Genomic DNA, 22,367 nt, shown 5'->3' on the forward strand with positions numbered 1-22,367 from the left:
ACAGCCCTAATGTCTATGAATCTATGAAATCTAAGAAACTCCATTTCTTAAACATTTTTGATCATCATTTCCATTAAAAAATGGCTATTTTTTTAGACAGACAAAAGTTATTAATGTCTTCAGTGCTGTGGTGCAATTCAATTCAATGACAGACCTAAGACCATTCTATGTTTCCAAATACCAAAAAGGATCCATACTGTAAATCTTCACCTCCACAAGGGAATGTGCTACCTCACATAAAAGCACTCTTACTGGGTGCTGACATGGAGGTTGTAGAGTAGTTAGAGTGCTGTAAGGTCACAGCTGAGCTTACTGCTTGCTAACTTTCCTTTGTAAGTAAGCTCTTTAGGACTTTAGCTCCTCTGACTTTTGAGATGACCTGAAAAAGGAAGGGGCAAAAAGGAAGACACTCAAACTTCATCCCTCGTCATCAGGAATTTTCTTATTTTAAGGAGATAAACATGGGACAGTGGGTTTCCCCTTGCAGGCTGGGAAGCAGAGGGCACCATGTGCAAGTGCACACATACACATGCACATGGCAGCTGCTAGGCACCCTGGACAGCAGCTCCTACAGGTATGTCTGATGGGGGTGGGGTGGGGTCACGGGGGGGTTGGGAGGGGATTGAGGTCCCCATAATGAGGGAGGGAGGGAGTTGAGCAGGTCAGGGCTGGGGTTGGGGCTGATGCCCAGCCCATGCAGTATCTGGGGCTTGGGACATGGGGCCAAAATACATGGCCGCAGGCACTAGGTGGGGAGCAGGACAGGGTCACAGGTTGCTCGTCGTGGGAGGGGAGGAGGGCTGGCTCCCCACAGCTGCGTGCTCTCCTGGGGCAGGCTGCGGGTTTTGAGTTTCCCCACCCTGCTGCTCTCCCCCTGGGGCCTCTGTGGCCCAGTGGGTAAGACCCAGAGTGGCAGGGCAGAGTGGGGTGGGGAAGCTTAGTGCCACTGCTGCAAGCCCTGCACCGCCATGCTGAAGTGCCCCCTGCTCATCCCCACCCCACAACTCCGCACTGCTAACCCTGCTGTTGCTGGACAGGCAGGAGGCACCTTGCCATGGTGGCTCTTCTACACCAGGTCCTGCCCACTGGGCATGCTACCCATGGGGAAGGGGGATCCAGGCTCCATGCTCCACTCTGCTGTAGCAGCCACCGTCTCCCACATGCAGCAGCCAGGGCTCAGGTGCTGCTGTGGGAGGGCAGAGGGCTATGGACGCAGATCCCTGGCCCCACAGCCCTGGCAGGTGGGGGCCCCCTCCAGCAGGGCTGGGGTGGGGGGGGCAGGGAGTGGGGAGTGAGGGGCACCAGCAGGGCCCGGAGGGCTGTGGGGAGGAGTGAAGGGCACCAGCAGTGCTGGAGGACTGTGGGTCGGGAGTCAGGGGCAATGGCATGGACAGGACACTGGCATGTCAGGGCTGCTCAGTGCCACAAAGCAGTGAGGGGGAGCAGCCAGAGCAGCAGGACTCACGTCCTGATAAGCAAAGGGGGCAGGGGGGGAGGTCTGACTTTCCATGATTAAAAAAAACCCCAAATCAAACACCAAAATTTATTGGTCTTTAGAATTTATTTTATTATAGGGATTGAGGCTCTGGTAGGCTTCCAAATTGCTTTAACATTGTAAATATATCAATAAAACTTTGTGTTCAACTGAAATCTATTTACATAGTGGTGTTTCATTTTAATCACGGAAAAACATGGATTTGGGGGGGGGTTTAACCAGAATTTGCGGGGGTGGGTGGTTTGTTGTTTAAAAAAAAATAGAGAATTGGTGATTTTTAAACAGAGAAAACCAGGATCCTTGCTCGTCATATGAAACTGGGGAGATGCAGGAAGTGGAAATCCACAATGGCATTGTAAACCTTCCTGAGTAACTGGTGAAAGAAAAACATTTCACTATTTTTTGACATAATGAATTTAACATTTGTTTTGCATTGGGGATATTTAAATCCCAGAGAGGTACAGCTCAGCCTTGAAAGCAGCAGAATATGTTTAGTTCTCTAGCTGGCTGGGCTGCTGTAATGTTTTCTTAGGATGATTTGAATGGGTGCACAATAAGAAGAGCAGTGATTCAAGGAATACTGTGAACCCTCTATCTCCCCTTGGCAAGGCTACTTCCCATTCCACAATCCTATTGATTGAAGTATGTTTTTTTTATTTAGCGGGAAGGAGAAACCACACATTTATTTTTATTGGAGAGGCCAGGAAGATGCTCACTTTGTGCTGGGCAACCTCTATGAATATGTATGAGAAGCTCCACAAAGGCTGCGTTTTGAATTTTGGGAATCTTGCACTTTAGGAATTTGAGGGTTCTCATGAGAAGAAAGAAGAGAATAAAGTTCCAATTCCAGCTTCCACAGACAAAAGGCAGGAAGTTCCTAATTTTACCAAAAAGCACAATACTAGGTTATCATTTTTTAACAAACCCTATCCTTTAAGGAGGAAAAAAAGAGAGAGAAAAGTGGGGTGACATCATAATGCTAAACAGATCTGTTAGGTGTCCTTACAGAATCCACTGTCCTTCAGAAAAGGGAATTATGCCTCTTGCATATGCTTTTCAAGTCAGTAACTAAATCAAGAAATTAAGGTGAAGGTGTCTGTATATGTACCAAGATGGATTCTTTACCTCCCTGGTCAGACATGTCCTTTTCCCTAAATTGCGCAAAAGGACTATCTATAGAGTGACCATCCTCAGCTAACTAGACACCGACATGCAGAGAGAAATATTAAAAAATATAAACAAACACTTTGGTTGGTAAAAACATTAGCATAATGGCTGCTGCAGGCAGTGGCCGGTTTCCCTGCAAGGCTTCCAACCACAATGTACAGCCGACAGCTGTCACTGTCGGCAATGAAGACGAGCTGGAGACGGAGCGAGGGCTGCTCAGACCGATGAGGAGAGCAACTGGAGAATAAAAATGCGGCACAGTCTGCAATTAGCAGCCAGCAGCCACCTGAGAATGTCACATGTCCACCATGAAAAGATGTACAGCTCAAAGGTTCAGTGTCACTTTTGAAATGCTGCCTGAATTAAACTTCAAAGATACTAGATGTGTCTTATCACAATGGGATCTGGAAATGGTAGCAATTCATATCCTGTACACAAGCGTGATTTAAGATTCTACAGCTCTCTTGATATATTTCCCAGGCAAGGATGTACAGTATTAAAGCTGAACAGTATAGGAAGCAGGTTTTAGCTACCTATTAGCACGTGACAGCTTTGAAATGTTCAAGATTCTCTGCCCACCATCCACATTACTCAGCTGTCAAAGTAAAGGCCTCAGATTTATGATGTGAAAATTACATTTTAACGAGGTGTCATATGTGTTTAAAGTTCTTATTCATCACTACACTGCCACATCTTTTACCCAAGACACAAATGCACTTAATTAGCATATTATAAGGACAGAGGGTTCACCTTATCAGCATTGTAAAACTGCTTTAAAAAAAAAAAAACTTACAGAATTAAATGGTTACAATCACATGTCATGAGAGCATCCTGTAATATTTAACACAGATGTGGAGGATAAAAGTTTGACATGAACCCTCTGAGGCTTTTAAAATACCATAGATAGGGACAGTTATTTAATATCACATTATCTGCCTGGTAATCCTCATGTATGGCATACATGACATAGAAACTTGCTAATACATAAACCATACATATGTGCTACATCATATCACTATTTTTATTTATAGGGCACAATTATTTTGAAACTTCACATAATGAACAGACACCCAGAACTGTAATGACTGAGTTCTGGGATATGACTTAGATCAAGAGCATACAACATTTCTCAAAAATAGGCAGCATACATGTCTAATTCAGCCAGGAAATTAACTGCCACGGAGATTTCAACACTCATAGTTACTAAAAAGACTACATGAAAAGGTCTATGCTTCATCATGTTCTATAAATAGTCCACTTAGGTTGTCTCTGATTTCCAGTGGGAGCAAACTCTAAATGCCAGCTTTATAAACCCTTTCCTTCCTCCACTCATATCACCTCAGCTAGATCTGGACTGGCAGCAAAGCTCACCTCACTGTAGCTCAGAGACATGAATCCAAGCTTCACTCCTACTTCTGCCAAAAGAAGATGCAGCTGTTACCTGCTCACTGGGGCTAAGTCAAAAGCAGCTGCACATGATGCTACCCACATCACTCCCTTGTGCACTGCAGGCTACAGAAACTGGCTTGGCTTAACTTAGCTTTGGCCCATCGAAGTCCTACCTCCTCACACACAAATGTCTAACTCAAGTGTGACAATGGTTTAAACTTGAGTCCCCTGGCCCAGCAGAAGGCCTAAGTTACAGACTCCCTGAATTAGCACAACGTGACAGCAGTGAATGTTTCCTTCTGGACTACTGTCTCATGAGCTAGGACAGCGATGGCCGAAAAGTGGCACGAGCAGCCTGTGTGTGTGGCACATGACAGATTGGGGAAGGGACAAGCAGCACAGCACCAGAAAGGTTTGGGAGCAGATGGCAGAGCAGCAGGCCTGGCAGGGAGCCCAGAGGAGGGAGCAGAAAGCAGAGAAATATATCAGTCAGGGAGCACAGGACAGGGAGGAAAAAGCAAAGAAGCAAATCAAACAGGGCTTGAGGGGGTTTAGAGCAGCACTTGGGAGGATGCAGGGTTAATTTATGGCATGCCTACAAAAAAAGTTGCCCTCCCTGCCAAACATGGATAACTGTGCCACAAAAACACAGTGTAAGTCAGCTAGTTTTCAACCATGTCCCCATCTCCTCCAAACACTGGGAGAGCAAAATGTACATCTCAGTCCTTCTGTCTGGAAGTAACACAGGGGGAAAAAAAAAAACTTCTGTGTTTTTGTTCAAAAAGCTGTGTCCATTCTAGGAGGCACTGAAGTGACCTTTGATATCACTGATATACCCCTGAGTTAATGATGAGTGCTGGGTCCAGATTTACTTTGTATTATTGTTTCACCTGCCACGAAAATGCAAACTGTACCTGCAGCTTGATAAATTGATTTTAAACCTCCTTGATTTGATTGTAGCTTTTGTAAGTGGACTCCGTGTCCCACACATAGCTACATGGAACTCCCTGCAGCAATACAATGCTAGACATCCCGTACTGCAAGAGTACACATGCTTTCCTCTCTTTCACCAGTGTAGAAGCATATATGGGTCAAAAAGAACTGTTTTAGACTATCCCCCTGAGCTTTTATATATATATATATATATATATATATACACACACACACACACACACACACACACACACAGAACTATTTGAATTACACTGACAATACACGTAGCCTCCCGAGATAGATCCTGACAAGGAGCATCAGTTATTTTTAATCACATCATGTTGTTATGGGAAGGGCTGAGATTTCAAAGAACTGATTTTGCAGCTCTTAGTCAAGCTGAGTAGCATTTACCTATCCCTGTAGCTCCACATATTATTCAGTGTGAAATGTGCCTGTCCCTATGGGTGTATGACAGGGAGCCAGAGACTCCTGTTACTTTAGGGGAGCTAGCTGCACTGCATTAAGCAGCCAAGGGACAGGCAGCCCTGACGTAAAGGCTGCAAAACCCTGAGTTAAGCTGCAACAGAGGAGGACAGGCTGGCAGGTTCCTTGTATTTATGTTGGGATTAAGCTTGAAATTGAAGGACCAAATTTGGCTGATAATGGGTGCTAAGGAGGCCACCAGGGTGCCTGAGGGGCACCCATTATAGAGTCCTATAGGGCTCGGGGACCCCAGGGCAGTAGGAGAGAGTGAGCAGCCTTGCCCTGGGTCACAGGTGCCAGCGGGGGCTGAACTGACTGCAAGCAGCTTTGCCTAGACCAGAGATCCCATGGGGCTGGGACAACACATGGAACAGGGCCAGGGGCCTGAAGGACAAGACATAGGCAGGCTGAGAGTCTAGAGCTAATTGGGACAGATGGCAAAGGGCTGAGGCTGAGAGAGCGGTGTCAAAACAAGCAGGCCAGGGCTGGAGGCCTTTAGCCAGAATAGCAGTGGGTTAAAGCCAAGAGGGCTGAGCCCTATACAGGAAGGCAAATGTCAGTAGAGTAACATCTATGATGCACAGGCATGGCTGCAGGGGAGAAGGGATATAATAAATATAACCCATAAGCAACTGCTGCCCTGAGACACTAATAGGGCCCAGGAGGGCCGCAACTTAGTGTCCGAGGGGCAAAGCCAAGGTGGCCTGGGCTCACTCTGGGACCCTGGGAGCGTCCTCCCAAAATACTACAAGTTACATCAAGGCATGGCAGGTGAGGTCAAAAGGGAGGGTACTCTGAGGAGTCAGAGTAGGGGCAGGTATCACGTGGCTACCAGGGGGCACCATGGCTGCCCCTGGGGGCTGAGTCCTGCTAGAAGGTGACACAGCATAAGCAGGACAGAAGCCCCATATATTTACCCAACATGTAACCATGTTCAATGGCAGCCCCCATTCTCAGGGACAGCAACTCCAGAGAGGAGGGAGAGACATAACAGAACTGGACTCCTGCTGGGGACAGTAGGTTGCACTGCATTAGTTAATGTAAGAGAAACTTATTCCTCCTCCTGAAATTCGCTCAGAGAGGAGTTGATCGGAAGATGAACTCTGCCCTGCCTTTAACACTGGTCTGAAAATGTGAAGGCCACTCAGAAAGTAATGCCTCTTAATATTTATGTTCTGGGACATGCAAAGTGTTCTTGTTGACTTCTTGCCCAAGGAATCCACAGTCAATTCAAAGACATACATCAAAACCTTAAAGAAACTGAAATATTTCATGCAAAGGGCCCATCCCAAGGTGCTGCTTCTTGCACAATAAAGCTTATGCATGCAGCAGCTTGAGCATTCAGGCAATCTCATCGTTTAGATGAACTGTGCTACCCCATCCTTTGTACAGCCTGGACCCTGCACCCTTCAGTTACCATCTTCATCATGCCTTCAAGGACAGACTACAAGGTCAAGATTTTTGGAATGATAGCAAAGAGATGGAGGCTGTGCAAAATGATTGCACAATAAAGACAAGGACTTTTATGTTGTTGGAATACATGCTTTTGTTCACCAGTGGAAAAAAGATCACTGACAGAGAGGAAGACTATGTTGAAAAAAAACCTGTGTGTTCAGTGATAATATACCCAACTTACATTACATTTTTTACATAATATATAACTGAGAAAAAAAGGAGAAAGTACTTTCTGACTGACCCTTATATGGCATAACTGAGGCCATCTTGTATGAGTCAGGGCTACAGAATCTCCAGCCCTTAAAATACTAACAAAAAAAACTTGCTGCACAGAGCTCTTGTCTCTTTGCTGCCCAGGACAGCGGCAATGCCTGATTGTCTGGTATAAAAGGATTAAAAAAATTAGAAAATGATCACTCAGACACTGTCCAAACACCACATATGATGCTATGCCAGTAATGCAAGAAGAGGGAAGGTCAGAATTTGCTTCCTTCCCCCATATTGTTTATGTGGGTTAAGTTACCACAAGGTGTTGATAAAAATTAATGTTAACCAAGACAATGTAGAAAAGATTTTCACTTCATGTATAGATAGACAAGTTTCTTTGGGTAGATGTGATATCTTTTATTATATCAACTAAAGAGTTGGAAAAAAAATATTTGCAAGCTTTTGGGCACAAACACCCTTCTTCAGGCCTGAAGAAGGGGGTGTGGGTCCAAAAGCTTGCAAAGAACAATGTTTTAGTTGGTCTAATAAAAGGTTTCACATGTTCCCAAGGAACCTTGTCTGCCTATGTCCTTAGGCCAACACGGCTACAACCAACAATCCCCCTCACTTCATGTAACATATGGTTCTCTTCTCACTAAAAGACTGGGGCATAATGGTGCAACCAAACTAAACCAAAAATGCATACTGTGGAATTTTTTGGACAATCTGTTAAGAAGAATATTCATTGAGCCACAGAGTTCTTTTCAGTATCACTTCTTCTCAACTGGGCAGACCAACCCCCCCCCCCCCCCAAACAAAAACCATCAACTGTTTTCAAGCAGAAGAAATGATCAAGGGGACATGTGCATACACAGAAAGGCCTGCCAGAGCCTGAGCCTAGACATCTTTTGGAACGGTTGTATTATTTGGACAGGCATTCAACAAACAAAGCTAGGCTGAGGTATTGTTTAGTGGTCTCTATTTTATCTGGATATTCTAGTCCCCTTTACATTGCATTGTTTTCTTGTCATGCTCCTCTTTTAAGTTATTCGGAACTTTTATTTTAAGCCACCTTGAGCCTTTGTTGGACAGGGCGGCATATACATAAAATGAATGAATTGAATATGTAGAGACGAATGAGCACGAGGAGACTTTCTCACATCTCTCACATCCTGAAGAGCAGGGTTAACAATCGGTTTTGTGAGCCCTAAAGAGATGTTGCTTTTAAAGAGTTATTTACAGTAATTGAACCCAGTCCTGGACAAACATAACAAAGAAAGGTAATTCCTTAAAATGCAACCCTTAATTACAAGTATTTTTTAGAAAAATCAATATTTGGTTTTATTCTGTGAACAGCACTGAACTAGCTGTCTCCAGTTCAATTGAATTTCACTTGACTTTATTACAGAGCTATGGTTTCAACATGTTCTCCAATTACTTTTAACTACCACAGAGACCAAATTTTAAATTCCCATGATCCTTTGCAACTGATCCACCTCAAAGAGGACAGATCCATTATTTCAGTGACTGGTTGTAATTAAAGATTATTTTAATACCACTTTGAACTGTGTACAAAAGCTATATTTAGAGATGCACCTTTCAATTAGAAGTCTGGAGAAAAATGAAAGGTGCTACAATTAAGATTTCTTTCTCCTGCTGGCTTTGTGAGAAAGTTGAAACGAGGCTTGTCTGCAGGAAAGCCAAGACCTCACCACCTGGGCTTTGTATCTATGGATCTCAAATATGCTACTTGCTACGTAGGTGATGCAATATCTCACTCTCCTGGTTGTGGGCAATTTTTGTGTTTTTTCAAAGCCTCATTTCTAAACTGCTAATTGGTGTTTAACAACCCGTTTGTTCTGCCCATTGATTTTACTTTTTTTTTCCTTATATTTTTAATTAAACATACCCTGTTTACACGTTTTGCTAGTATTAAATTATAACAGAATAGGGCTAAGGAACTCTTCCATCCCTTTATGCTGATGTATTCTAAGGACACTGCACTACCCAAGCACTTTTATACAGGGGAGAAACAGATGACAATGGCCAGACTATTTTTTTCTTTAAAAGAAATCTTCGGTCACACCAGACTTCTACAGCTGTGAATGCTGTCAACTCTCTGAACTCTTGTCTGTTCCTTGGAAACGTGACGCTTTGGAGCCTGCTCCACTGTGGGTTCATGTCAATGTAAAAACACCCCTCAACTTCAATGTGCATTGAACCAGGCTCTGAACTCATGAGGGAAGGAAAGATACATAGACACAGCTAGTGGAAATGAGAGTTCACTGTCTCCATCCATGAGCACACATACAAATGCACTGATCCAGCAAAATCCTACTTGCCCACTCACCCAGTGGAAGAAGCGATGCTCCTTGACTAACAATCTGAACAATGTTCCCACAAGTCAGGCTATGTTGGGAAGTGAGCAGCAAACTAAATTCCTTCAGTTCTTGTTAGTTTTACTTTCCTTCCCTGAGAAGAGCCTTCCCCAGTCCCAGCTCTCTATTCAAGAAGGCATCATTTTGCAAGATCCGTCATCCCAGATATCCCAGTCAAGCCACATTTCTCTGATATCATTGGAAGACAATGTGTCTGGGATGTTGTCATACACTGATTGCCAGAGAACTTCACAGAACAGGAAAACGGGCTACATTCCCTTGCCAAAACCACTAAATTACTGAAAAAATGCCCTGATGTGATTCTCAAATAATCCTCACAGGATATTGGGGAGGCTGCTAATTCAACCAGGATTAGAAGGAAATTAGAGAAACTCATGGAGGCCAGATCCATCAATACATATAAATATAATAGTTAGAGATGCAACTTCAAATTTGGGACTTCCTATGCCTCTGACTGCTGGTAGCTGCATAGGCCCTGCTTCACCACTCTTCCCGTTACCATCCAGTCTTTGCCACTGTGAGAGACACTGTGGTCTAAGTATGATAGCTCTCATGTTCTACTGTTCTTAATTGTTACCATTCTCCAAAATAAATATTTAGTCCTGCCCATTCACTGCAAAAGAACTATTCCTACTTTCAACTGTATATCTTGCCTTATTTTTTAATTCACCTAAATATTTCTACTCTTAGGGGATCTTCAAGTCCACATCCAAAAAGCATGGCCAGCTTTTACCTCTACAATAAGGTAAATCGAAGTGTGTTATCTAAATTGCTCCAAAAACGGCACAGTGTTCAATATAACTTCAGCTCTAAATTTGGTGTTTTCAGCTCAAGATCTGGTAAAAATAATTAAACCAAAAACAAAAACAAAAACACCTGAGACTGCATTTGTTCACAAAACCTCATCTTCTTTCACTGGTTGTAGGATTAATTTTTTTTTAACAGATTCAGTAACTGGCAACAGAGAGGCCATGAGAAGGGGGCAGCAGAGAAGTTCTTAAAGTATATGGAAAAGATTCCTCAGAAAGGATAGAAACACACTAGAATAAAAAAAGGAGGGCAATTGATTTTCACTCTTTTGGGATGACCAATAACTCACATATTACTCTGCTTCACTCCACCGCTCAAAAAGTATGTGCTCATCATTAACTTGTGAGAATGAAAAGTATTACTTCACCCTTTCCCCATCTGAAATCCTTCAGAGATCAATACCTTCCAATTTTCTTCCTTCTCATAGTTCTGATCTTTTGCCTCATGTACCTTCACTCTCTTTCCCTCCTTTTCCTTGCATTTTGCTATGCAGTCAGAAATTAATTTGATTTCTGCTTCCTGAAAGTTTTCCAGAGTCACAATTTCTTTTAAAATCTCTTTATCTACTTTCTTTTTTTATAGTGATGACAGTCACATATGGAAAGAAAAAAGACACAAAGGGATCAAAGCACTGTATCACTCCTCTCTTGCAAGCTAAAGACCTGGCTCTATTCAGTTACTACTTTAGTCTTTTTTATCATGATATTTAATAGAAATGTAACACTTCGAAAGAAAAAAAATATGTTGCTAATTAAATGTGTTATCTTCTAAATTATATTAATTCTGCCTTTCTTGTTACCTCTTCAGTATTTTGGAAAGATAGAATCTGACAGAGAGAAAATGAATGCCAACCTTTATTACATAAAGTTTGTATGTAGGAGTAACCCATTTCAAATGTAAAGGAAAATAATTTTGAGGACCCAGCACTATTTGGTGAGTTCAAAACAAATTGTCATATGGCACTTTGCTGACATAGAAGCAAATGTGGATTTCTGTTTATATAACAAGGAAGAATTTGGTCTTAGTTAACGAACAATTTTACCAAAAACATCACTGCTATGGTTTCTGAAGCCCAGTCTGCAGTCTTGGAGAGATGGAGTAAAATTTCCTTCTGTCAAAATTTAAGCAATATAACCTGTCCAAGCTGTTTTAAATGGAACAGCAGCACATGTCTCCTGCATCCCCCAACAAATCATCCATATACATACACACAGAGGAAAAAAAAAACAACACAGATTATTTTGTCCGTTTTAACTACAATGAAATCAGCCATTAACACATCAGATGCCAAACAAATTGTGCATGTGTTGACACGAGTGTGTGTGAGTGTATGTGTAAAGGGGGAAAGTTCCACTTACTCTTACAGAACTGTGCTAATTTAAGACAGCTGAGGATCTACTACACGATAGTTGCAAAAACAGCTTCTTCTGAGCTGTGATTTATGGGAATGCTCACAAAATCAAAGAAAAATAAAGTGGATGGAAAAAATATAATTAAACAAACAATATTGTTGGTAGATCTGATGATATGAGCAAGGACTTGGATGTGTAGACAGTGGCTCAGGTTTATCACTGAAAATTCATTCCTATTTCCATTTATTTTCAGAGTAAGCTATAAAGAAAATGTTCTGCACAGCATAAAACTTCCCCTTTTAATACTGAGCAGTTAAGTATGGAGGGTCTCACAAATGGGTCTTTAGTCACACAGCCACCCACATTTGATGAATCATATACAAAGATCTGTAAATAGCACAAAATGCTTGGGGACAACAGAATGAAAAATAGCTTCAGGGATGCCACAAGCAAGGCTTACCAGAGACCCTTACCTGCTCTGCTGTCCAGGGGTCCAAAATCCAAAGAATACTTCACCACATGATAGTTGTTCCATACATAAAGGAGGTTGTCCCTGGGATTATAATCCACAGCAGCAATGTACTGATATGAGTTTGGAAAGGGAACATCCACCATACTATCCTTGCTTTGGTCAGTGTTGTAAATGTAATCTATTTTATTCCCTGTAGCTTCGTTGTCATCGTCCTCATACACAGACTTCACCACATATAGAATCCCACAAATCATGAAAGCATTGGAAGCTGACCGTTTGTCATACGCCGTATCCCATGTCCCTTCAATCCTTAATGTGTAAGGGTTTAACTGGCTAATGACAATTTTGCCATTGTTTTGTTCTGTTGCATAGATTACCCACAGGCCATTCTCATCCACAGCCAGGTCTATATCAGACTTGCCCCCCCATCGATAGGGGGAAGTGTCATGGTAATTAGCATTTGCTATGATAGCTTCTCCACTCTTTATCCTTGTCCGTAAGTCAAATTTGACTATGTTCCTGGTTCGCTCCTTGTTGAAGAACAAAGCCCCATCATATACCACAAATCCTGTGCCGTCCACCCGGTGAGGGAGCTTATATGTCGTAGTGGGTCTCCCAGCAATGAAATCATCCTTGGAAGAGTATTCTGTCAGGGTGTCAGTTCTGTATGGGGTCCAAGGCATGTAGTAGATCTTGTCAGAAGCCTGAAGAGGATCCTTACACCACGCCCCAGACTGGTGGTCTGACTCAAATAAATGTTCACTCTGGTATACTCCTTTTAGTAGTCCAGGACAAAGAAAAACTGTTGGAGGGAAAAAGAGTTAAAAACAAAACAAAAGAAGAGAAAGTTAATGATAGTCCTACTGGTCTGGAATGAACTTGTAATAGTTCACAGTTCTACAGTGGAGTATGATCAAGATCAAAAGGAACCCCACAATACATTTTCTGTAATTGTAGATTATCCTGTCTAGAACAGGGCATGCTCCTTCATATTGATTTTTGCTATCTTCTCTATGAGCATCAGTTCATTTTCTTATAGCTTTTGGAATCTATTTTTACTGGTGTACTTACTTGGACCATTCATCTTTGTAAACTCTGAAATGAATATGTATTCCCAAAGGGTTCATGGGTTTATATTTTCAGTTTATACTGTACTGTAGATCTATACCTAGTAGGTGAATGGAGTATATTCCTGGGAAACTGTTCCACATATTTACTTTGAATAGCCTGCTGAAGTATGCCCTAGAAATGGAAATAATAAAATAAAGTATAATAAAAAAAAAATCCCACCCTTACAGCCCAGGTGAATTTAAATATTTAAAAGGTACTATAGCAAAGCAGAGGCAAATCCCTCAGCAACTCAAAAGAACATTTAAAGCAAAGGGGGGGGGGGGGGGGGATACCTTACTACAGGCCAGTAGCATAACTAGCAATAAAGCTTTCAGAGGTCTACACAACACACAGAACATGCAGTCCACACAATTAAAAATGAATGATGGGTGAATACTGTAAGGAAAAAGCAGAAGGTAAGGAAGGAAGAAAGGAAAGAGGAAGGAAAAGAAATAAGTTCACTGGAGAGGAACCCAAGGTCTAGATTTTAATCAGTTAAAATGTCCTGTTAAACATAGTAGTATTTACACTTAAAAACATGTACCTTCTATTGTTAAATGAGAAGAGCATATAGGAACATTTGACTAGCTGTGGCGCTTTGCTGCTCAGACTTCAGAATCAGAGAGGGAAAGGGTTCAGACGGCTCACTTGAGTTCGAGTGTGATATGCTGCGTGCATAGAGGCAGGGAAAAGACTTGCTCTATGCTTTGTGGCTGTAGGAACTGAAAGAACACTCATCTTTCCTGTGACTAATAAGGTAAGAGATTACTGGGCATTATGACATAGTGCATAGAAGAACGGCCAGAGCACAGCCAGGTGAAAGGTAAAATGGCTACAGAATGCCACAGTGAGCCACTGTGCAGTACAGTTTCTATTCCCCCATAATACATAAAAAATAACTCTCATATACCAGAGTTAAGCATATCCATGTAGGGAAGAAAATACTGCAACTACAGGGAGACTGCTGTATCAGGAGTGTTGTGAATCTTATTTATTAAAACAAACTGAGGTAAAAAAAAACAAACAAATAAAACCTTTTTTCTAAATTATTGATTCAAAGCAAGAGGGTACTGGGTGGATATCTGAGCTTGTGCAGATACAACTGGAAGACCAGCCTATTGCTGGTTGTGCTCTGCAAACAACATTGAGGGTCTGATTTAACACATGAAGTCAATGGGAGCTCTACCACTGACTTGAGTGGGAGTTGGATGGGCCTTATCACTTTAAAATTAAGCCAATGATCTTGTGTGAATAATAATGGCATGATTATGGCCCAGCAGAAGCATCCTATGAGAAATATTTGTTAGCACAGTGCTGGCAGATGGGATAGCTGAATGCACATTCATTGCTTAGAAGGATATCACTTCTGTTAAACAATTCATAATGGGTGAAGTCCTCAGAAAAGAGAAACTAGCATGAGATAATCATAAATTCAGAAGATACAGGAAACTGTGGGCTAGATTTGCAGCTGGTATAAAGAAGCTTAGCTTTATTGGAGTCAGAACAGCTACCTATTGTAGCTGGGGAATAGGGAATAGTGTCTGGAAGGCCTCTTTGTGAGGGGCAGGAGAGATAGAAATTATTTTACAACCTTAAAATAGAAGTTTAACCAAGGCAACTGACACTGGTAAATCTTTTTAGGAAGAGTATGTTATCTAGAGAAGTTGAGCAGCAGAGATACTAAATAAACTTTAACAAAAAATAAGTGAGAATTAATGACAGATATTTCAACTAAAACGTTAAACTGTTAAATAACTTATCCTATAAATAAGTAATATATATAATTTGAAAGGTATTTAATTACCTTTTTGTTCCACTTCTATTGTAGAGAGAGAAGTAAAGAGAGAAAGGAGAAAAGAGAATAGATTAATGGTACTGTATTGGCCAGGTACTTTTCTTTACCTCTTTCACATGAAAGGAAGTATACTTACTGTCATTATTATTTTAAGTATTGCTATATTATGTGAACATTATATTTATATAAAAGTCCTGCCTCTAATGCACACTAGATACAATATAGTCTATCTTAGCTTTATTAGAACCTTAAAAAACACTCAGAATATCACCCAAACTTACTGAACTCAATCAAAGTCTTACCATTGGTTTCAATGGCCTCTGGATCAGGCCTACAGTGTCAATTAAGACAGCAATTAACTCAAACAGGATTGACCCAGATTTCCAGATAACATAAACTCTTCCAAGTAAGGAGTGTGCTGATGTCCACATCCCAAAACCCAGAAAATCATAAATATACATCTAACTTTCTTTAAAACAGTATTCCCAATTAGATTCATGGGCTTACTCGCAGGAATAAAACCAAGCCCATTCATAAATGTTTTTGTATGACCCAAGACTCAGTTTTAACAACTAAAATGGGAAAGGTTTAAATACTCAAATACTAGTATTTGCAATTAAAAAAAAGTACTTATTTATGAAGATTAGATTAACATATTAAAAATAGTAATGCACTACCCCCCATAACCAGTGACATACTTTTCTCCAGATCATTCACCAGGCACAATAGTGCTCTCTCCAGGGTTGGATCTCTTTGACAAGGATCATTTCCCTCAAAACTGGAATACATCCATTCAGTAATGCAACTAATAAAGGTATAGGGTGCCTGTATGTGAGTGGGGAGGCTGCTCTGACATGCTGTAATTGCAGCATGTCAGAGCAGACTCGATTAATTGAGTCTGCTGGAGCGTAGTAATTACCATGCTCCAGCAGCCTCCTGCATTTCCTGTATCAGTGTCCCCATGCTTCAAAATGGCAGTGGGGGTGCTTGAACTAAAGCTCGTCAAACAAGCTTTATGCCCCTGCCATGATTTTTAGGCATGGGGATGCTGATACATGAGGTGCTACAGCACTTTAATTAGAACCACTCCAAGAGCCAGTCTAATTAAAGCGCTTCCCCCTGCCCCCTTGGAGCATGTGTAAAAGTACCCTTAGGTACTAGGTTCCACAACCTGACAGCTTGTTCCAAGGAACATATGGGGCCTCATCCAAAGACAACAGAGAGAATGGAAAGACTGCAATCAATTTTGGTCTGCTGTAGGCCAACCCCTTGCAGAGTTCACAAATCTTTTTCACCACTGGGTCTTGTACAAAGACTTCAAAAATGAAAGAAGCCTTCCCTCTTCCTTTCGCACCAAAGCAGTACTCCATTTTGCTTGAGCCAGTTAATCGTGTCTTAAGCAGTAATCTGGCCACATATTCAAGCAATTAATGATGTAATAAAACAGAGAAAAAGCCACCAAGTTATTACAAAAAATGTGTAATAACTCTGTGGCTGGTTTTCATTGTACCTTAAATTGAATATGTGGTTGCTCCCAGCCTCTGGAACACACAGGATCCCTTCAAGGCTTCAATTTGCCCCCAAGGCTGGGAGTACAGATCAACTAACTGGTGCTCTGAGCCATGGGAACACTGGCCCCCTTGGCTTGCTACCTGCTGGTACAGGGGGATCATGAACCTGAGCTCCCCCTGCAACAGCAAGAGGATGCAATTGGGATCTAATCCCCAATCCCATAGTCACATCTCCAGCCATGCATGTGTGGAATGGCAGGAAAAGCAATTGTTGGGATCATAGATCAGATCCCATCACGACTTTAATTGAACATTTGCCCAGGGCCTCAGCTATGACTCACTGAGCACATCACAAGAAAGTAGACAATGCATGTTGAAACAGCATGACAGAAGTTGGGCCTGTCATGTGCCTGCTCTGAATACAAGGCCTCATAAATTGTGTGGGGAAGATGGCTTAGTCTAGTCAGCAGGCAAGATGGCAAAGGGAGCTATTAGAAGATTAACATTTTAAAGAGCTTCATTAGAAGTCTCACTGGCATTCAAAATTCCATTCTTCTCTGCACCTGAGATTTGGAGAGGGAACTCTATGGGTATAGGTGGAAAATGATGACTCAGATGGTACTAAAGTAGAACATGTTTTCTACAGGCACTAGTCTTATTCTTGGATACCCACTTTCATGATCAGAGGTAGGGGGACACATCCAAATATCACCTGTTAGGTGTGGACACATGCCTTTTTTCTGCTGGGAAAGCCAATTGCATTCTTTGGTAAAAGCAGACTGGACACGACAAGAACATCCTGACAAGTACTATGTCACTCCACACTGGAGTAAAGGCATATATCAAAATTTAAGGAAGAAGTAACTATATTCCAGTTACACTTACAGTGGAGTACTGGTCAAGTGTCCACCTACCTTACCTAGTTTCATACTGAGGCAGCCATTTGCTCAATGCAAACTGGCTGCATACCACCGAATGGTCAGGCACTATAATAGCACCATCCAGGTTGAGAGACATGGTCATGTGTTTGCTCCTGACTACAGAGTAAAACCCCAGGTAAACTGCTCCATAAGAATCATATTATGTGTCTGCACCCTTTCTGTTGACATCCATAATGATTTTCATAGGCGTTTCAGTGGGTTTCAGTGGAAAGAAAAAACTAAAATAAGAGGGTATCTATGTGAAGACAGAGCCTATAAAGGGCTGATATTCTTTCCCATGCTAGGATCTTAATAGCTCTTCCCTTGGGGGTGGATGGAATGAGGAGCTGGTGGAATACCGCTGCAGGGTTTCTCTTGTGTTTGTGAAAAATGAGCATTTGTTAGTAACACCATGAGGTCTGAGGGCAAAGGACAAGACTGCAGAGCAAGGTGCACATGCTTGGCTTTAACTTGAATAGAATTCACTTCTAGACTGCAGAACATTATTCTCTGTATGGCTGACATTGCAGGCCCTCTGAATTCAGACCCTTCAAAGCTGGCAAAGTGGAAGTTCAATGAGCAGAAGAATTTCAGGATCAGGCTCATGAGCTTGACAGATCAACCTACAGTTCAACACATAGAAAGGAGCGTGTTCAAAACTGGCTACAAAATGAACACTAATTTCTTCAGGTTTAAGTGACCTCTGGATACAGGCCTTTGTCTCAGGCTCACTTCCTACTTGAAACATTTGGTTGTGTTCAGGGCCGTAATGGTGATAGGTAAATTTCTGTTCAACTGCTTGATTATGCAAGAGGAAACAGCCAACATTAGTACTGGGACACCAATGATACCAAATGAAGAGGAAAATATACTAAACACAGGAATTACAGAGAAACATGCTCAGCACCTGCAAATCTCACATGTGGTTGTAACCAGAATTCACTTTCTTGAGAATAAGGCAGAGCAAGGGAGAAGAAGCGGGAGGGAGCAAAAAGTAAATCTCATGGGGAAAAAAGGCATCAGCAGTGCCCCCAAAGCTTGCAGTCCTGCAGGAACAGTCATACTGGATAAGAGCACTGATATCTATCTATCCTGGTGACCTACAGTCCCTCTGACAGGGGAGAAGATAGTAATTTATATTTCAGAGGATGGTGAAAGCCTTTCATCCTGCACTGAAAAAACTGTGCAAAGCCGTAGCAGGGAGAAGAAGGGCTAGGGAAGATAATTTATTCATGCCTAGCTGAGCAGTTTGAAGTGTTGATTATCCTTATCTTGCTTAGCTACACATGTTATTAGTGGTCATAACCAGATCGGACCATTTTAAAATTCCAGTCACAGTAACATTTTGATCATCTCCAGTGTAATTATTTCCATAGGCTCATAAATACATATTATTTCTGTTGTTTCTGGATGTGATGTTCTTAAATTTCAGTGGGCCAAATCCTGCTCTCAGTTTCTCCAGAGTTACACCATTGTACTTTGAAAGGGGTTTACTGGGTAAATTGAAGGCACAAAGAAATTAACTTACTGAGTGTCCCTTGAATCTCATAATAAGAGACAGTGAAAAGAAAGGGATTAATCAGTTTTCACTGCCTCGCTTATTCCTTCATAGTGTATGAAATGATCTCATAAAACAGTCAGTGCTCAACAATTCCATCAGAAAGCAGTAATTACAGACAAGTTTGCATCAGCTGTGCAATATCGGAATTAGCACAGTACTAGAACCGTACCATTTCCAGTTCGCAGAATGTGAATATTGCATGCGTCTCTCAGCTCCTTCTAAAACAGTCTCACAGCTTAAAAGAAGTCACATTTCACGAAAGGCACATTTATTTCTGCTGGAGCAAGTCCTGCAGTTACTGTTTGGACTGATATGTTCATTAGCATGGACCAAGCGTATTATCTTCATTTTCTAGGCTGTTTGCGACATAACCACCATTAGCAGGGTAAGTTACAAAAACAATGCATTTTTTACCCTGCTTTCCTTCTAGTGTTCTTTTAAAAGTGAAGTAGCCCATATTTACTCCTCACAAGAAAAATACCTGAAAATCCATATGCCAGAAATAGCTTCCACAGCTGCCAGAATCAAATGAATATACAGATTCTACGGTTACATTTGGGCTCCCTATTAACCAAAAAATTCTGATAGCACTGCTGGTTGCCTCTCTGGAAGCTGACTTTTAATAGCTGCCAGCACCATTAACACTTGAACAGAAAACAACATGAAATGCTTTCTTTCTTACCACTGCTTTCTTACTTTACCATTTCTAAGGCACAGCCAGTGAAGTGTCACAGGCCAAGTCCTGACTGCAGCTCATGGTTTTGCTACACTTCAAACACAAAGCAGAAGCAAACCACTCAAGGCACAGATTATACGTTTAAGTGACATATTTAAAAACCAATTGGTTCAAAAAGAAAAGGGAACTAAAAAAAAGGAAAGGGTTTAATATATCTCATACCATAATTAAGAGATTGCTGTTTCATTTTTCTTTTCCTCTCTTAAAGAGTTAAAAACTATTTTTAATAAATTGTTTAACTAGAGTTAAAAACACATTGTTTAATTTAAGTTATGGGTTTATTTCATGACAAAGTAGAGCCTCTAGCTTGTTTTTGTCTATCGTGAAAAAGAGTAAAGTGAGTGAAGAAGTGTTCCTGGTGTTCTAGTGGCTGTTGGCTGAAATCTCTCCTCTTTCCCATGGCATACTACTGCTAATATAGAGATGTCAAGTGATGTGTAAACCAACGCTCCACAGATATAAACAAGAGGCACTGGCCTACAGTACTCATTCCCTTGGAGTTGTCTTGAGCTTTGGATGGAACTGGCTCAACCCTTTAGTTTTCCAAAGTTTGTATTCATTAACCACTCAGCGACATTGTGAAACAACTGCCTGGAGTGTCAGAGATGGAGTGGGATGAGGCCAGAAGGAGTTTGAGGGCCATTGATTTATACATAAACAGTTTTTTGCACTGCATTTGGTATCATTTATCCTAATCAATGGAATGGGCATCCATCAACACAAGATGGATGTTTATGGGTTTGTTTTTTTAAAAAATATATTTATATACACAACCTCTGCCCCCCCCCCCCCCCCGTTCCTCCCCAAGAACAAAAAAAAAACTAATAAACCAAGCTGAATGTTTGAGAGGGTGGCACATCAACAAGACCTTCACCCAACAGAAATTATAATGCAAGTGTCTGACTTGTGCCACATATTATATAAAACTATTACATGCACATGTTGATTGCAGTGTTAGATACATATTGCTGCTGTTTTCTCAATCAGGCAGTAATAAACCAGAAAATGCTGATTGCATCTGTCACCCCCCCCCCCCCAAAAAAAAGGAATTTGTGACTGAAAATCATAGGTTATATCAGTCACTGTATTCAATTAGGTGCCACCATACAGCTTAGAAATCATTGAACATACATAGGAGAGAAAACATGAGCTAACTCAGTGTCCTGCAGAAGCAAAACACTTCTATGTTGTTATAGAGAACATGAGGATTTCTGTTTGTATGATTTTTTAAACAAAATGAATGATTCCATTTCCCCAGCTTCCTGTGTACTCTGAACTTGTGGAGCTGAATGGCTCTAGGCTGGAGAAAGTGAGACTTGAATGGAGAGTGTACAATAGTCTGGGCTGGTAAGAAATGAGCATTATGTACTGAATAGAACTATGGACCTGGGAGTAGTGTATCATGGGGAAAATCCTTGTCCATCCAACATCACTGCATCAGCTCATCCTAAAAGTGCTTTAGAGGGGTTTCTGGATTGGGGGGGGGGGGAGGAGGGGGGGGAGAGAATGAAGTCATGGCAACTGTCCAGTGATGATCTGAGATTCACCACAGCTAAGAATTACAACTACCCCTCAAACGGCTTTACCAGTGGTGATTCTCACCGGAACACCATGGTAGATTTTTGGAAGCCCCCTCAAACCCATTCTACAAGTCTTCACTTATGAAGGAAAGTCTGTGAGCAAGTATAGAATTAGCATTGCATACAAATGAGAATACCAAGAGGCACCTGTCAGGTGTGCAGCCTTGAACATAGGACCTTTAGTCTTCACAGGAGCAGCAACTTAATCAGGTCTACTACTTCCACTGCAGCTTCTGGCAACTGGACAGGGCATGTCTAAGCACATGAGGCTCTGTCCCCCTCCCTTGAACTAAGCTGGCTAGCGACTTCTCCTATTTAAGGGCAGGGAGAAGAACAGTGTGAGACAGCTCTTGACTGTGCTCCTGTAAATCGGTTGTCTCCTGACCTGGCCTGTTCTTGGATTTTGCTCACCAACCCCTGACCTCAACTTTAGATCCAGGGCCCTGAATATGAACCTATGGCCCTCTAGCCCAGTAACCCATATTTACCCTCAGGCCTCGTCAACATATGATGGTGCTGAAAGTGCCTGAGGCTAGTACTGTTATTCTTTCTGGGTAACAATAGTAGTTCCTGGATTCTGGCTGTTTGTACATGGACAAGTTACCCAGATATGTCTTTCCCACAGCTTCCAACTCTACACTCTAAATAAAAGCACGCTTAAGTGTAAGCCCCCCCCCCCGGACAGAGTCCAGAGCAGGTTAAAATAAATAATCCATCCGTTTAAATTCAAGGGACTGAAGCGCACTCCCATATATGACCTGCTCCAAGACATTAGCACAGCCAGCAAGAGTCAAATCAGCGGGGAGCATAAAAACTGTCATGGCTCACTCAACCCGATACCTCATCTCTTATGTGAGGAACATGAAGTACTCTCTAAGGCAACCCTCTCCTGGGAAACATCTGATTCTTGTTCACACAAAGGGCCTCGTTACACGGTAATTTTGGGCAGCTACTGGAGGTCTTAACACCTGGATTGTCCGCATATAAACACC

General features: G+C 41.8%; 1 protein-coding gene across 12 annotated transcripts in view; it reads right to left on the bottom strand.

Annotated features, from left to right (window-relative positions):
- ADGRL3 (adhesion G protein-coupled receptor L3) overlaps nt 1-22,367 on the bottom strand; it is a 904,177-nt gene that overhangs the window by 318,061 nt on the left and 563,749 nt on the right. For all 12 annotated transcript variants that reach the window (XM_059722208.1, XM_059722204.1, XM_059722203.1 and 9 more), the window contains one exon: nt 12,164-12,964. In XM_059722208.1, coding sequence (XP_059578191.1) covers nt 12,164-12,964 — 801 coding nt within the window. The remainder of the gene's footprint in view (nt 1-12,163; nt 12,965-22,367) is intronic.

This window comes from Alligator mississippiensis, chromosome 2, assembly GCF_030867095.1.
Source record: "Alligator mississippiensis isolate rAllMis1 chromosome 2, rAllMis1, whole genome shotgun sequence".
Lineage (NCBI taxonomy): Eukaryota > Metazoa > Chordata > Crocodylia > Alligatoridae > Alligator > Alligator mississippiensis.